The sequence below is a fragment of the Pezoporus wallicus genome, unplaced genomic scaffold (genome assembly GCF_028554395.1).
Source record: "Pezoporus wallicus isolate ANWC-B61680 ecotype Strahan unplaced genomic scaffold, APGP_CSIRO_Pwel_v1 contig_8047, whole genome shotgun sequence".
NCBI classification, from domain to species: domain Eukaryota; kingdom Metazoa; phylum Chordata; class Aves; order Psittaciformes; family Psittacidae; genus Pezoporus; species Pezoporus wallicus.
This window is the reverse complement of record NW_026639548.1, coordinates 4,064,545-4,080,075: the sequence shown is the minus strand read 5'-3', so window position 1 is coordinate 4,080,075 and position 15,531 is coordinate 4,064,545. Positions and strand designations below refer to the sequence as shown.

Genomic DNA, 15,531 nt, shown 5'->3' with positions numbered 1-15,531 from the left:
AAATTCATTCAAATGCACAGTACTTCCTTTAATGAAACCATTAGCAAGGGGCAGAGGATTGAGGTTTCTAATTGCTGATAATGTGCCAGTAGGCAAATTTTCTGTCTTCTCTCCAGAAGGGTCTTGGGAAATTTGAAAAGGTTTCTTAACCTTTTTAATAATGGCTTTATATCAAAGCCACTTAGAATTCAGATACAGCAATAATGACCTACTGGAAAGAGAGAAACAGAAGTGAGAGACTGTTACTTAACAATTGGTACATCAGCTTTGCTCTATGTAGTGCAGAAAACAGGAATATCAGTGACATTTGCCTGCCAGGCTTTTCCATTTTGAAGATATAGATAATTTTGTCCAGTGAAGAAGGATCATTTTATTTGGGATGAGAGAAGCAGGACAGGGTTGTTTCAAATACAAGATACATAGGTTATTGTGTTATCACTCAGTTTTGGAGAAAAATGAGACTGATATAAAGGGATGGAGGGAACCACAAGAGGTCATCTGCTCCCTTTCCTCTTTTTCGTGACTCAACCTGTGTTATTTCTGAGCCATGTCTATAACTAATTCTTCAAAGATACTGGGCTAGTCTGTGCATTTTCTTCTGCCACAGACAGCCTATTTTGTCAAGTCTCTACCATTTTTATAATAAAGATTGCCTTAATGTCAAACAAATCTTCTTGCAGTTTAAGCCCATTAGCTCAGGCCCTGTCCATGAACATGGAAAGTAATTGATTCTTCCTCATTTTTTGAAGACTTTTATGTATGTGGAGACAGTAATCATCTTGCCCCATAATGTTTTCTAAGCTAAACAATCCCAATTCTTTCAGTCATTCCTCATAGATCTTATTTTCTAGTCTTTGATTTATTCTCCTTGTTCTTTTTTCTTTTCACTTGAGAAAGTTTTTCTTGGCAGTAGAGTGCTCAGAATCAGTCTTTTAGCTGCAGCCTTGCTAGTGCTGAGTAGGAGCACCTCACATCTTACAGGTGATGCTCCTCTTTATACAATTTGTCACAGGAGGATTCTTTGGTTGATTTGGTTTTGGGTTTTGATCACAGCAGCATGCAACTGCTCACTTATGTTCACTTTGTGATCTACTACAGGTCCCAAATGCTTATCTGAGAGCCGCTTTTCCTGTTGAATCTTTTCTGTCCTGTATTTATCAGATCAGCTGTTCCTACAGAAACAAAGCAATCTGCGTTTAACTTTATTGCATCCCATGTTTTTAAACCCTATCTCCAGTACCAGATTTTAATCCTCTGGTGTTCTTGTGGTGCAGGCTAAGAGCTTAGCTGCAGCCTTGGAGCAGCAAACATGATTTAGATGATGCTGCTGGCAGACTTGCCATCGCCCAGGGTGATGCCAGAGCACCATGAGCAGCTGGTCTCATCCTGGTGATACACGGGGCTGGGAAATCCGGAGCACAGGATCGTCGTGCATGCCAGAGTGCCCTGTGGTCTTCTCTGCTGGGCTTCCCACTTGTCTTCTCTTCTGTATTGCTTAATATTTTACTTCATGTTGAGGCCACTGATTTCTCAGCACTGCAGACATGAGCAAAGCTGAGCTGGAGGGAATTCTAGTGACTCCCAGGCAGTCTGTTGAAAGCTAAACCTGGATGATGAATTTATTCAGCTGCTTGTGGCACAGAAGTTCCACCTCATTGCATAATCAGGTCTCTGGTTTTATCCTCTTGGCAGTGGTACAGGACTTGTTTCTGTTTTTGTTTTGTGTGTATATGGTTTGCTAATTTGTCTTGAACTTAATAAATTAGCATTAAATTCAGATATAGGTAAATCTCCATGCCACAAGGTAGGTTTTATATCAGAAACTTTTTTCTATTTATAGGATTTCTCTTCCTCTGCACCTGTCCCTTTAAATTAGATTTCTCTATCAGTAATACGTATCAGTTGCTAAGGAAAAACTGAATCTGAATAGAATCGTTTCAAAGCACAGCTAAGATAGCCTGAAAAGCTGCCCTGTCACTTCCACAAACTTCCTTGCTGCTCCTTCGCCCTTGAGTCCTTAGTTCGCAGTGTTTAACACCCAGAGTCACAAAATACAAGGCTTAAAGGGATTGAGGCAGAAGATTAATTGAAAAGGACATACAGCACTTGCAGTAACCAAATACACAACAGAAAGTATCTTTAAACCTGCTTTTGGTGAACTTATGTGGCTTATTCAATGCTTATTGCTTTGGAAGTCTGCAGAGAGAAGAGTAGTTGGGTTTGTCATTGAGTTCATTTCACAAATGTTGAGACCTGGTTCTTTGCATCAGTTTCTGGGCTTATCAAAATGCCAATACATGGAAATAAATACTGGTGGAACAAGCTCCAAAAGCCATGCATTTCACTGCAGTACCCTTGCTCAGAAATGCCATGTACCTGGCAGGATTTGTGTCAGGGGTGGCTGGTGGTAGTCTCCACCTTTGAAAGTGAGGAGTTCTCAAGAATGGCCTTAGGCTTTCCAATTTCCAATAAATCTGGCTCTGATTTACTATGTTGGGTAGCTTTGCTTTCATGTGTGCCATAGGATTTATTTAGAGTTCTTACTTCTCTAACAGGTTTGGAGGTTTTTTTAGGTTTGGTGGGATTTCTTATGAGAGCTGTAGGAGAACCTGAGGAAGACCAAGTTTCCACATGAAAAGAAAATCTGACCAAGATTTTGAACTCACTAAGCTTTAATTGAAAACAGTATCCACAGCATCCATCCCTCATTTTGTTGCTGTTGGCATCAGTGGCTGCAGTCCTCATGGCTTTGGTGCTGAGGATTTTGCTGAATATTTTATACACTTTATAGAATTGGAGGTTGGAGTAAACAGCAAAGTTCTTCCTGCATTGGAATCTTGGGAATACAGCTATGCTGAAACAGTTCAGGAGTTAGAAGAGTTAGCTTAGTTGATGATGCGTTGAAGGGTTTTTATATGCCATGGCCCAAGTTTAAACTTCAAATTTCCTTGTTATTTTCCCTGCAGTTAATAGCATCACTAACTCCTTCTGGACTCCTTACACTGCTTCATTGGCCATATCAAAGGAAATTAAACAATCTTGAAACAGTTCCAGATATGGAGTTCACAGAGAGGCTTCATTTTTACAGTGGGCTTAGATTCAAAGAGCAATATTACTTTCGAGGCTTTTGTATCGTGTCCCAAACATTGCCAATCAAATCCAGTTTTGTAAACACTCCGAATTCATGTTTTGGAAGGAAATATTGGGAAAAGTCCTACATACTTAAAATGTAGAAGCTACCTGTGTTGTGTGTCTGCCTGGACTGAGTTTAGTTGCAGTCACTTTGCTCACCATTTAACAGTGTGCAATGCAGCTGTGTTTATGTAGCAGATAAAACAGGTTGGGGTTACTACAGTTTACCAAGTTGCACCTATTTGAAGATGAGATTAGATCATTAGCTGCTGAGAAATAATGCATCTTTCTTGAGTATAAGTTCCACCTGAAGAGCTGACACTTGCCTTTTGGAAATCTCTTTGGCCATCTCTGATCAGTGCTGTGCTTTGTTTTGTGTACAGGACACGGAAATCCTGAACACTGCGATTCTCACAGGGAAAACAGTGGCAGTACCCGTCAAAGTGGTCTCCATTGAGGAGAACAGTGCTGTGACAGACATCTCTGAATCAGTTGAGTGCAAATCCCCTGATGAAGACATCATTAAAGTAAGTTCATACCATCTATTGGCTTCTGAAATTTCATGTCTTTTTAGACACAAAAGGATAATAGCCTGGGAACAACCACTAATTCAGTGCCTGCAAATTAATTATACTACTGTTTCAAAAAGAGAGGGGTTTTTATGAAGAGAGTTAGGTGCAACAGTACAGCCACCACACTGAGTTTCAGTAGAATTTCAGTGTTTATTTTTTGTCTCCTAATTCTAAATTTTGGTAATGTCGCCTCCAGTCTTCTGTGCACAGAGTTAATTCATTGCAAAAACAGCTCTGCTGTTAGTTCTGCCTCTCCAGATGTTTCTTATCACCTTTCCAGCTGTGATTATCACCTCCACAGCTGCAGCAGTGGAATGGATTGGATGAGTGTTCCCCAGCAACTGCAATGCAAAGTCATCCTGGTTGACTTCACATTCTGCTGAGAGCTGTTTTGAATTAACAACTTGATTCTGCACAGAAGTGGCTAGAAAGCATTCAGGTGGCCGGTCCATCAATTCAGCACCAGCAGCTTAATGTTGCATAGTAACAAACACCAGTGGAGTAGTATTGTCTTAAGGCAACACAGCTCCTTTTCTGCTATGACTGTGTAGTCAAAGACCTCAAGGAAATTCACAGTTTTGCAGGAAATCAGTACAAAGACAATGTTCTTCATGAATCCCCTTGCACTTTTCACACAGGACTTCCATGATATGTGGTCTTTGAGCAAGGATGATTTTACCCTTGGTCTATAAGCTCTTTTGTATAGGGATTTTATTACATTACATTTTTTTTACAGCATATAGTGCAGTGGGCTTTGTGATGATATTCTTTAGGTGTCTTTAATATGCTATCAGCTCTCTTGATGTCTAGTATACAAATACTATTGCAGCAGTGTTATGTATTACAGTTTGTAGGTTCATGGAAAGCAATCAAACTCTGGTCAGTTTGCAGGATCTAACAGTTTGCTGCACTAATGTAGAGTTTATGTAGAAGCATTTTTTATACCAGTAACCAAGTAGGTGGGAAAAATAGTCATACTTTGAACTAATGAAGCCATTATAGAAGACTTTTACAGAAAGCTTTCTGCTTTCAGTGGGTCCTTCAGAGCCAAACAGATCTCTCCAGTGTGCTGGAGCTTGAAGTGCTCCCATCTATCAGATGCTTTACGGAGCTTTTCATCTCAAACAATTCCAGTTAACCTTTTTCCTAAGGTAGCCACCTAACTACAAATCAAAGCAGAAGCTGAAATTTAGGTTAAGGATCATCCTGATTGTAACGGTATTGGAAACCACCTTCCCGAGGAAGAAAAACTTCAAGATAGCATTCACAAGTTAAAAAAAATAAATACAGAAAAGAGCTACTGTGCTCATCCAGATTAGCCATCTTGCTTAAACAGCTTACAGAAATTCACCAAATAATTCCAGCCCCATGGGGATTTATTCTTTCCAACAGTGAAAATGACCAGTATTAAGTTCTTCCATTCAGGGGGAAAAATATATATCTGGGGGGCATTTGTTACATGTTACCAGATGATGCGTGGAAAACGACAGCACAGTGATTTCCCAAATAAAAATCCCTCTGCAAAAGTGGCTCCTGGGTTTTATAGCTCTGGAGCATATTGATCAAGGAGAAGTGAAATTCCCAAACCTTACAAAGAAAGAGAGCGTTCATGCAGTAATTGAGGTACAGCCTGGACTATTCCAGTTCTCCAACAGTTTGTTTGGAAGGAATGTTTTCTGGAAGCCCTGTGTCCTTTGATTAGCATTTTGGATCCTGCTGTGCTCTTCTCTTATTTTCTACAGAAATAATTTATCTCTGCTAAACAGGTTTCTTAAAATGGAGCCTTTTTGCACTAGTGGAATGCTTTTAAGTGGCTTCTAGAAGCCTCCCTGTCTAGCCACTCTGAAGTGGAAGTGAAACAAATAACTGGAGGCTGACACACAGTGTTTATTGGAATCAGACAGAGAAATTTTTCAGGTGTCATTTCTTTCTCTTCAGCAATGTTTTGAAATTGCTCAGATAAATAGAGGAACTATCTTTTGTGTATTTAGAACTATATGCAGAATCTCTAGAGGAGTGCATCTGTGATGTGACTGCTAACTGCTATAAAACATACAGCTACTTAAAAAATAGAGTTCAATAAAATGCTTTGAACAAAAAGGTTGTATCATCTCATCATGAAGGAAAAAGGGCTTTTTTTCATCTAGAATGTTCACATTTCCAGGAGATTTCTTTACATGGGGAAATGAAGTTTGGGGTTCAAGTCAAATTGAGATGTTCATAGTGGTTTTGATTTTATAAAGCACTCAGAAAGCCTCAGATGGAACACAAAGGCCTTTCATCCTTAATTCGTTTTGAAATTCCTCATCAAGCTTTTATGTTAAATTCTTTTAATATATATCATCTTCCTTTGTAAAACCTGTTTTAGAGACCTTGTTGGAAGTAACCTTTCTGGTTTTTGATCTGTTTGTTGGTTTTTTTTAAGTCCAGTCATCATAGATTATATCTGTTGGGAACAGATCATACTGTGTTAAACTAAGAATGTCCATATGTGTTTCCAGTTCATGTTCCCAAGCATAGCTGTCACAGCAGAACCAAAACATGTTTACAGGTATGAAAACCTGTACAATAATTTAACCACAAACTAAAAAAATAAAGGAGTTATTGATGAGAGCTATTTAATATTTAGACTCATTATCACCTAGAGGTTCACACAGGTATCTTTGTCAGATTTCAGTTGTGTGGAACTCCTGATAACTTTGGGTTCAGGCAAACATACTAGAATTAGGCTAGAAGTTGAAGATGATTGGTGCCTACTAGCACTTGGCTTGTCATATTTAGTCGAGTAAATAAGTGTCTATTTGTATAGCTCATGTAAAGAGCCTAAAGGTGGTGTTTCTGCCTAGCAGTTTGAATGGCCATTAGATAAAAGCTTATTTATATGAATTTTTAAAGTGCCTTGTTTGGCTGCAATTACATTGATCTCAGTAACAGAGCCTAGTGGAAATCTAAATCTAAGAAATATCTGCAAATAACATGTAATGGTTTCCCCAGTGGTAAGCACAGTCTTGAGGCAGCTGAGTGCATAGTTTGTGTCCTGTCTTAATCTGCTGACTACTACTCCTTTTACTTTTTTATTGTCTCATAGTTTCAGTGCTTTGTTTCCAAATTTACAGTTGATTTCATGAACTTTAAAAGTCTTTGAACGCTCTAGACCTTCACACAGTGGTCCAACCTTTTAAGAACAGACACATAATTTATTATGGCACTAAAAATGAAACAACAGCCAAATTTTACTTTGCTAAGCTGGAATTTACCAATCGGATCCATATATCTGGATCCATTAATAGCAATTGCAGTTGCACGCATAGTCTCCTTGTCACCTCCTGGAAGTTCAAGTGGAATGTGACTGCTTTTGCTGGTGCTTTTCTGCAGTTTGCTGAAGCACAAATGCAGCTCCAGGTTCCTGGGTTACGTGGCTTCTAGGACAGATGAGATTTCATGCTCTGAATAAGAGGACAGTTTTAGGAGACTTGCAATACCTTGTGAAGTTGCCAGTTGGAAAACTCTTGCTTATGAACTTGAGAATGACAGTCAGGAATCTTCAATGCTGTGTGTATTTCAGAAGCTACTGTAAACATTTTGGGTTTGTATTTCATCATTCTTGTACTAGCTTTTATCCCGTTGCTACATGAGAGGATGCTGTATACATGATAGTGTGTTCTTTTTTGCATTGCTGTTATTTACGGTTGGCAAATTAAAAGCTACATACTTAGTCTTAGTGTATTAGCCTTGACCCATACTCTAAAGGCCTCATTTACTAGCTTCTTTTCATTTTAAAATGCATTAACAGCTTTGAGATGTATTCAGATCAAAACATGGATTCAGATAACAGCAGTCTGCCCATGCAGCTGCTGTGGTTGTCACTGGAAACAGAACCTCAAATCTTACCTTTCAGATGTCCCTCAGTAGCTGTTAATGAACAGTGGGATCCTGGTTTCATTAGGACTGATGAGTAAAGGATGACATTAACCGTAGGTAAAGGCCACTGCAAGAATGGTAGGAATTTCTGTGAGGAGCTAAGATCCAGGACAGAGTGTCACAGCTGACCCTGTCTTATCACAGGAACTTGAAACAAAATCCCAGATCAAAGCAACGGTGAACTGTTGGGGGCTGAAAATCTGCCTAGGGTGTTTTATGGTTGAACACTAGCTTAATAGCTAGAAAAGACTGGAACTACTGCTGGAATCAACACTTCCAAAGCAATAGTGATGGGACTTACAGATACCTGTCAAGGTTACAGATCTTGTTTAAAGAGCCAATCCAGTAATTACTTACACACATGAATAACTTTACTGTGAATATGACAGGGAACATGACCACATGATGGAATAGTCGTTTAGGATTTGCAGCTTTTCAGAGATTTTGCTATTTGTGGTGGAAGCACTTTATGAAATGAAATTAATTTTTAGTAAATAGACACATGCTCATGTTGAAATGTCTGATGTCCATTTGTGAATCTGTTCAGATGGAAGGTCAGTCTGGATGCTGTGTAACGTGATGCAGGAAAGTTGCAGTTTGACAATAAGGGAGCTAACATATGGACATACAAGAGTTTAATAAATAGTTAAATACTAACAGTAGTAATTTCTTTTTGAAATTGCATTTCTAGAACTATATGACAATACCCTGTTTCCTAAGGAAAAGTAATCAGCACTTCATTATTTACATGCTACTTTGCTATTGTCTTAATATACCCAGTCTTACACAAATATCTATGCTTCAACCTCTTTGGTGGTTTATTTAACCACAAAGAAATTTCACTGCTCTTCCTTGCTTTCCAATACTTGCAAAACTTAAAATGTGTCTTAAAATTTAATATAGAAGCACTGTTTTCTCTTTGATAGGCAGCATGCATAGGCTGAGTTATGCATTTTTCTGCTGGTAGGTTGAATACAGCTCCAAGCAGAGTTGCTGAGCTACAGGCAGCTATTAAAGAATCGAACTCTTGAGCCTCAGTTCTGCACTCATTAAAGTGCTGCCCTCACTAAAAGCCATCAGGAAAGCTCACCCTGAATTTTTAGTGGTATGGTGAGATTCCCTCAGGCTCCTTGATGTTTCATTATGGATATTCCAGGAAAAAAAAGCCTTATCAAAAATAAGATCTATGGATGCCCTTTTATCTTATTGTTTAGGCACCAAATAGAAAGATGATGACTCAAATCAGTGTATATACTTGGGCAACATGATCACTTGCTCTTTGGGTATAGGGCTGGATGCCAGACTTTGTAATTCAAAAACAGGTTTACACCACCAAGGGAAACCATCCTGCCTGTCATTTGTATTAGCCCTGCCTGGAAAAGTGCAGCTATCCCTGCATAAGCCAGGCTGTTAGTGAGAGCAGAGGTCCCCATACTTTGTAAATATATTTACCTGAGTGGGGATCAGCTTCTCCCTGCAGCTGATGGACTGATGGGTGATAATACCCTGCTGTAGGACCAGTTTCTGCTACCTGATCTACTTACTGGAAGGGCTTAACTGGTCCCTGGATCCTTTTGAACTTTCCAAACATGCAACCAAGAGGGAATAAAACAGGTACCCAGGGGATGGTGAGATGGGGACAGGTGATGACAGAAACATCGGCATGATGGAAAGGTGTAAAGTGTTATGTTAAAGAAAGTGCTAGCACCAAAATGCATTGGTCTGTCGAAACCTGTATGAAGATGTATAGGAATCAGGGTGTGACTGTCCTTACCTGGCGTACTGCAGTACTAAAGAATATGGAAATGCTTGAGATTGCTAAGGAAGGGCCTAAATATCTGGTATGTTGCTCTCCACAAGGCTAATTAAGATCTGGTAATTTTCTTCTCAAAAATAAGGTGTTACATGAGTTGTGCAGAGCTGATCTCATAGAGAATCAATGCTTCTGGTTGTGTCTAAGCTTGGTAGTAATTGTACTTGCTTCAGCAAAACATTGTAAGAGATATGGCCAAATATGAAAAGGACTCTCATAAGTGTCTGTCAGGAAAACTAAGTCTGCTTAAAACAAATCTTCCCATGGCATCTAAGGTTTCTTCCCCGTGCCTTTTTTTACCAGCAGCATCTGGAGGTAGAAAATGACGTGGTGGTTTGTGATGAAGTGTGATACAGATGGTGATTTCAAGGGGAAGCAGGGTTTCAGAAGATCTCATCCCATTAGAAACCCTGGCATGCCACAGGGCACATTTCGTTTTCACTCATACCTTTCAACTCCTGCTGCATACGGCAGGGTAAGCGTCCAAACTTGCATCGCATTTCTGCACCTCAGCATGCACATATATTCTTTGTATGGTGCTTTACTGCAAAACCTTCAAAACTCAGAGGATTTAAGGCTTTGCATTATGCTTTTAGTGCCGGCTATAGGAGCAAATAAAAATAAGGGGCTGTCTAGAAAGATCTGGCTGTTTCTACCAGCTATTTTGATCAAAGGAGAAGACTAACTTCCACTAAAAAGCTCCTTTCAGTGAATACAATGCACTTGATTTATTGCTCATTTTTTGGCTTAGGTCGAATAAAACTCTATTTGGAGTTTGTTGGCTAGGTGCAACTGTTGTAGAGATGAGCATGCTGAATAATGAGGAATTGGATAAACTTCCAGTCAAAACTGGTCTCATTCCTAACGTGACCCCCATTGCAAAGCAAAGGGAGAAATGAGAAGTCACACTAGATGGGGTTTCCAGCAATCCAGCACAGTCTAATAATAGACAGGCCATATTCTGTGCAGTCACTTCAATGTAATGCTCACTTCTGTGGTTTTATGGCAGTCCTGCAAGATTCACTGGGAGCATGAGGGGTCAATCTAAACAACAGCTGCTACTGCCAGTCCTCCTCCACTGTAGTATGCAGGCAGTTACTCATGGAAGGCTGATGGATCTTTCAGGTACTTCAGCCCACACGGTCAGAATTGTAGCAGTGCTCTCATTTTAATAAATAAAGCGGTGTGTAACTTTCTAGAAGGATTGTAGAAAAGTTGGACTACCTGTAAAGTGCCTGTGTGTTCATTCTGAGCTACGCTGCTTTTGTGTCCTGAGCCAGGGTGTCCTCACAGGGCTATAGGGACTCACCAGCAGGCTCAGAACAAGCGTAGGATCTCTGTCACATCTCCTCCATGGTGCAGATACCCCCAGGGCCACCACAAATGACCTTCCTGAAGTTTATATTCAGTAGCCGATGAACTGCAAACACAGTTCCTACTCACAGTACCCTAAATATAGCTTTGAAAGCCCTCAAAAGCAAAAGCTGTATCTCTGTGAGTCCAAACCCTGCAACTTGTTTCTGTGGTGGCTCCTCTTTCCTCTTCTGATTCTGTGGGTTCCTATGGTTTGTGTGAAACTGAAAAGCGTTAAAAACTGAAAAGCATTAAAAACAGGAAGGAAAATCACAGCATGGCAATGACATCATGCTGCTGTTTTGAAGGCCTGTGACTTTGTAGGCTTTTCTTCGGGTAAATCTGTTACGTTACCTTCTGAATAGAATTGCAAATAGGAAGTCCACCTCATTGTACTCCTTCATAGTCCTGTGATTTACTGGGATCCATATACGTCAGTAGAGAGGAAAAACTTCAGAGGAGCTTTAGGAAATAAAGCTTTAGTACATGCTTCTGTCAGATGCAAATACAGCACATAGGCCAGTAATACATGGAGCTTTCTTGGAAGATGTATCATTAATGTATACCACTGCTTCCCAAGAAGTCAGCCTTTATGGAAATTGAAACTCGAAATCGACATGGTCTGAGGTACTCAAATTCAGCAATAAAAGTTGTAACTACTTTGCCATCACACAGTAGGCAAAACTTCAAGGGCAGCTAAAGAGACTTCTAAACCATATCCTTGCAGATTTCTTTCCCCATCATCACATGCCTTAGCCCAGCTCACTACCTGTGTTACTGATGTCAGTGTGGAGGACCTAGACATCCCAAATGAAAAAACAAAGTGGAGCGGCAAGAACAGTGCCCCTAGTTTCACAGAAAGTGTTTCAAAGTCAGTTTCAAAGCTGCAAGATCAAAACTGGGGAAGAAAATGGAAAAACTAACATTGGTCTTATGACAGCTGTAGATAGGTTTGGAAGATAAGCAATGTTATCCAGACCTTTTGAGTAATACAGTCAGAAGAAACAATGATTTGCTTCTCCTTTCCTTCTCTGCTGAAAGCTGTAATTTACATAGTGTGTATTTGTATGTTGTAGATACATATCAAGTTAGAATATTAAAGCATTGGGATGTTCTCAAATGCACAACTACTGTCCAAAGTGTGTAGATGGAATTAAAAGTCCCTGCATTCACCCTGTTATCCTGCTTTGCCAAGTAAGGTATTTAGGCCCATGCTCCATATATAGTCTGGCATATCCTTAGTGAGTAGGAGCCAAACTCTCTGTTCAGCCCCATTTTCAGAAATTACTTGACTCAAGAGTGCACAAAACAAGACAGATCTTGGTTTACGTGATAATGCTAGCTGCATAGAGCTCCTGTGCCTCAGTGCAGCTACAGTTCAGCTTCAAAAGCTGGTCATTTGGGAGCAAGTAGATGCCCTCCGGTCTCAGCTGGCATTTTGTGCCCCTTTTACTCTCTCAGTTCTGTCGTAGTGAATGAGATTCAGTCGGTTAAATGTATTGCTTCTGCTCTGTAAAGCTGCCAGCAAAATCCTTGTAATGAGATTAAATAATGTACAGCCTTTTCCCTAAGAAATGCTCTCTAGCTTTGGGGGCTTTCTACTTAGTTTTGCTAATCTGGCTGCTGATACTGAAAATGCAGACCCTTCTCAGCAGAGGGAGGCCAAATTGCTTCTAAACTATGGTCCTGATTTTACAGAGCTCTCCAGCACTCGGGGCTCAATCCCGATGGTATTAGTGCAGGTTGCTGGGAACTTTGCCTGAGGTCTGATTGCAGGGATTGAAACCACATTTGGAATGTGGCAGCTTTTTACAAGCACAAAGGAGCACCAATGCACAAGCTGTGTTATCCATTGAAAACTATGGACAGTTAGTTCTAATCAAGGCAGAATAAGGCTTAAATCAGTTATTACAGTGCAATACCTGCTCTACTCCCTTATTACTGCTTCCAGCATGGGAGTAATTATTCCTCAACTATACAAGAAACAAATTCATTCTTTTACTTTTGGTGGGTGATAGGTAAAAACAACTCTCAGGGTTATTCTTGCACATAATGTGAAAAATCAAACCTTTCATTTATGAAGATTACAGTCCTATCAGTGTTAAGTTTGCGTTACTGTATTTACCTTTATGCTTACCCTTGAGGGGGGCTTTTGGCTTCACTTTCCAAATCACTGAGTACAGTTCCAGTTGTAGTCAGTGGGAATGAAGGGGTGGCTCTGGCAAGTCAAGTCGCACTAGCAATTAGCAGCTCCTATAATGGATGCTTCCAATTTAAAGTCTGCTCAGACAGTGTCACAAAACTGTAAATATAAATTTCAGAGATCCTGGGAGAGCTCAGGTCTGAAGCTTTAATTCTTATAGACTTGATTCAACAGTTTAACATGAAAAAATGAGTAGTGTGGGCCCTGGGACAGCTTCCATTTTCCAGTAGTAGGTTACTGATTATTCAGGCTTATGTAGCCAGGCTTTGAAATCCTTGCCATTGCCTGCTGTTCATGTAGCATGGGATTTCCTTTATACATAAAACCATAGTGTTTAATTGGAATCAAGGCCAGAGAGCTATATAGAGTCTCTCTCAAAACCTCCAGAACTTGATAGAGGATAATTCCCTTTCTACAGAGGATGTTGTTTAAAAAAAATCTTAGAAGAAATTCTATAGCAAGGACATGTATATTACAAAATTCTAAAGGACTGTCCAAAAAGCTTGTGAAATGATTATCACTGTCTAATATTTGCTATATATTGCATGTCAGTATATTCAGTGGGTAAGTCATTCTGGTGCTCTGTATTCCTTAATGGAATGAACGACTTTGTTCACAAATCTTAACCTCCACAAGCTTCAACTGCCTTTCTGGTGTGTAAGAATGATGATGCTGAGCTGAAATACTAGGTGTATTTTCCTATTTGAAAAGCTTTGAACATCCCTATTCTTTACTAATTATTCTGTAAAGCTTTTCATTGAAATTGGTATTCCTTTAGGAGATACTGGAAAAAAATCCTTTTGCTCGTAGAAAGGCTTCTGTAATTATTTAAACACCTATGTAACCTTTGAATATTTTAGCAGCATTTATATTTGTATAACAGAAATCAAAAAAAATGAGTTTACACACCAAAATACAAGATTTTGAACATGATGAGTACAAGCAGGACATCTACCATTACCGTGTCTCCTTATTTATGTTCAGTCTCAGGTTTCTGAGACTTTTGAAACCTCAGGGTGTCGAATTAAGGTCGAACCACACAGACTTCTACCTAGGAAATGGACTGATGCCTCACCAATTTTCAGTGTTCATAAACTTGACAGGATTGCCGTATTAAAAACTTCTCTTTCTGTCCTTCTGAACTGTCCTTCAGAGGCTGTCTGGTATCTCCAGAGGTGAAAAACCACCAGGAGAATAAACAAGCTTAGACTAGACCGGGCTCACACAGCCAGTACCACTCATTTATTTTTAGGTCTTATAGTTGTCGGTTTTTCCACTCCTGTGTACAACAGATAGGAAACAGAACAGTGTTTTGAGTTCACCATCTTCTGAAACACAGTCTTAGCTTATATTTGACATGAAATTTGTTTTTTTAGAAACTTATCTGCCTTCGCCAGTACCTGAATGAAGATTTTTTAGGAATCTGTTATAAAATTTAACCCATCAAAACTGATTCTTAAAGAAGTATCAGCAGCCCTTGGATGGCTGCAGAGTCCATCCTTTGGATGTCACCTCCTTTGTGGTGACCTCATGCAGCCTATAGCCCCTTCTTGCAATTTTGCAATGCAGAGGTCATGGTGGGATCAAGACCTTAATCTGAAAGGAGCAAGTAAAGGAAGACCCAGAGATTTTGCTTTAACTGGTATTAATAATCTCCTTAATATTCACTGCAGCTGGTCCATTTGTTACCAGATGGAAAGGTGCATTCACTCCCCAGATCACAAAGTCACATAGTGCCATGGGTAGTGATTCAGGAGCGATTCTTGATTTCCAGGCAGTAGTTTTCTCTGTCAGTTCAATAAAATGTGATTTGTTGCAGAGAGAACCTATCCAAGTCATTTGGAAAGCAGTGGCCTTTGTTACAAAGGGGCACAAAAATATAATGCCAGAAAAAAGACAAAGAAGAAACCTCTAGGGAATTGTGCTTAGTCCTGTCTTTTGCTCTCTAGCTTCTTTATTTTAGTTTTAATCTGGCAAGAGAAGTCAGAAAAGTAGAAAAAAAGGGGGAAAGTAGCTGAATACAGCTTAATAATGAAAGAAACTGCTGAAATAGCAACAGAAAACTCTTTAAAATGCAAAACTTCTTGCTGATCTGCTATGCAGAGTAGAAAAAACCCAACCACTTACAGGTGGTGGCTAAGCAGGCTTTCCCTTCATCATCTCTCACTTCTTCTGATGCCAAAGATAAACAGCACTTTCAGAGGGAAGATGTGTTCATAGTAAAAGCAGAAATACTACAGGAGATGGGAGAGAGATCACTGCTCCCAGTCTCCAGCTCCTATTAGCAACTTCCTTAGAGTACTGCGGGCAGGGCTCACAGATGAGAGCTGGTCACTGGACCTTTGAGAAGCCTGTCAAAACCCTGGAGGAAAACAGAGCTGAGCTGAGAAATCCTTTTTATTTATTTTGTAAGTGACACTGCGTGAGACAAGGTCAAGGGAAGCAAACCCACGTGCACTCATTCTGCTAGCCTGCTATAGCAAACCTTAGCTAAGGTGCATTGCTTACAGAAGCTGTAGACTGTGGAAAAGCTTCAG

The 15,531-nt window shown here is 39.8% G+C and overlaps 1 protein-coding gene across 3 annotated transcripts in view; it reads left to right on the top strand.

Annotated features, from left to right (window-relative positions):
* The window catches only part of TMEM132C (transmembrane protein 132C), a 204,621-nt gene that overhangs the window by 171,905 nt on the left and 17,185 nt on the right, over window positions 1-15,531 (top strand). For all 3 annotated transcript variants that reach the window (XM_057414937.1, XM_057414938.1, XM_057414939.1), the window contains one exon: window positions 3,516-3,659. In XM_057414937.1, coding sequence (XP_057270920.1) covers window positions 3,516-3,659 — 144 coding nt within the window. The remainder of the gene's footprint in view (window positions 1-3,515; window positions 3,660-15,531) is intronic.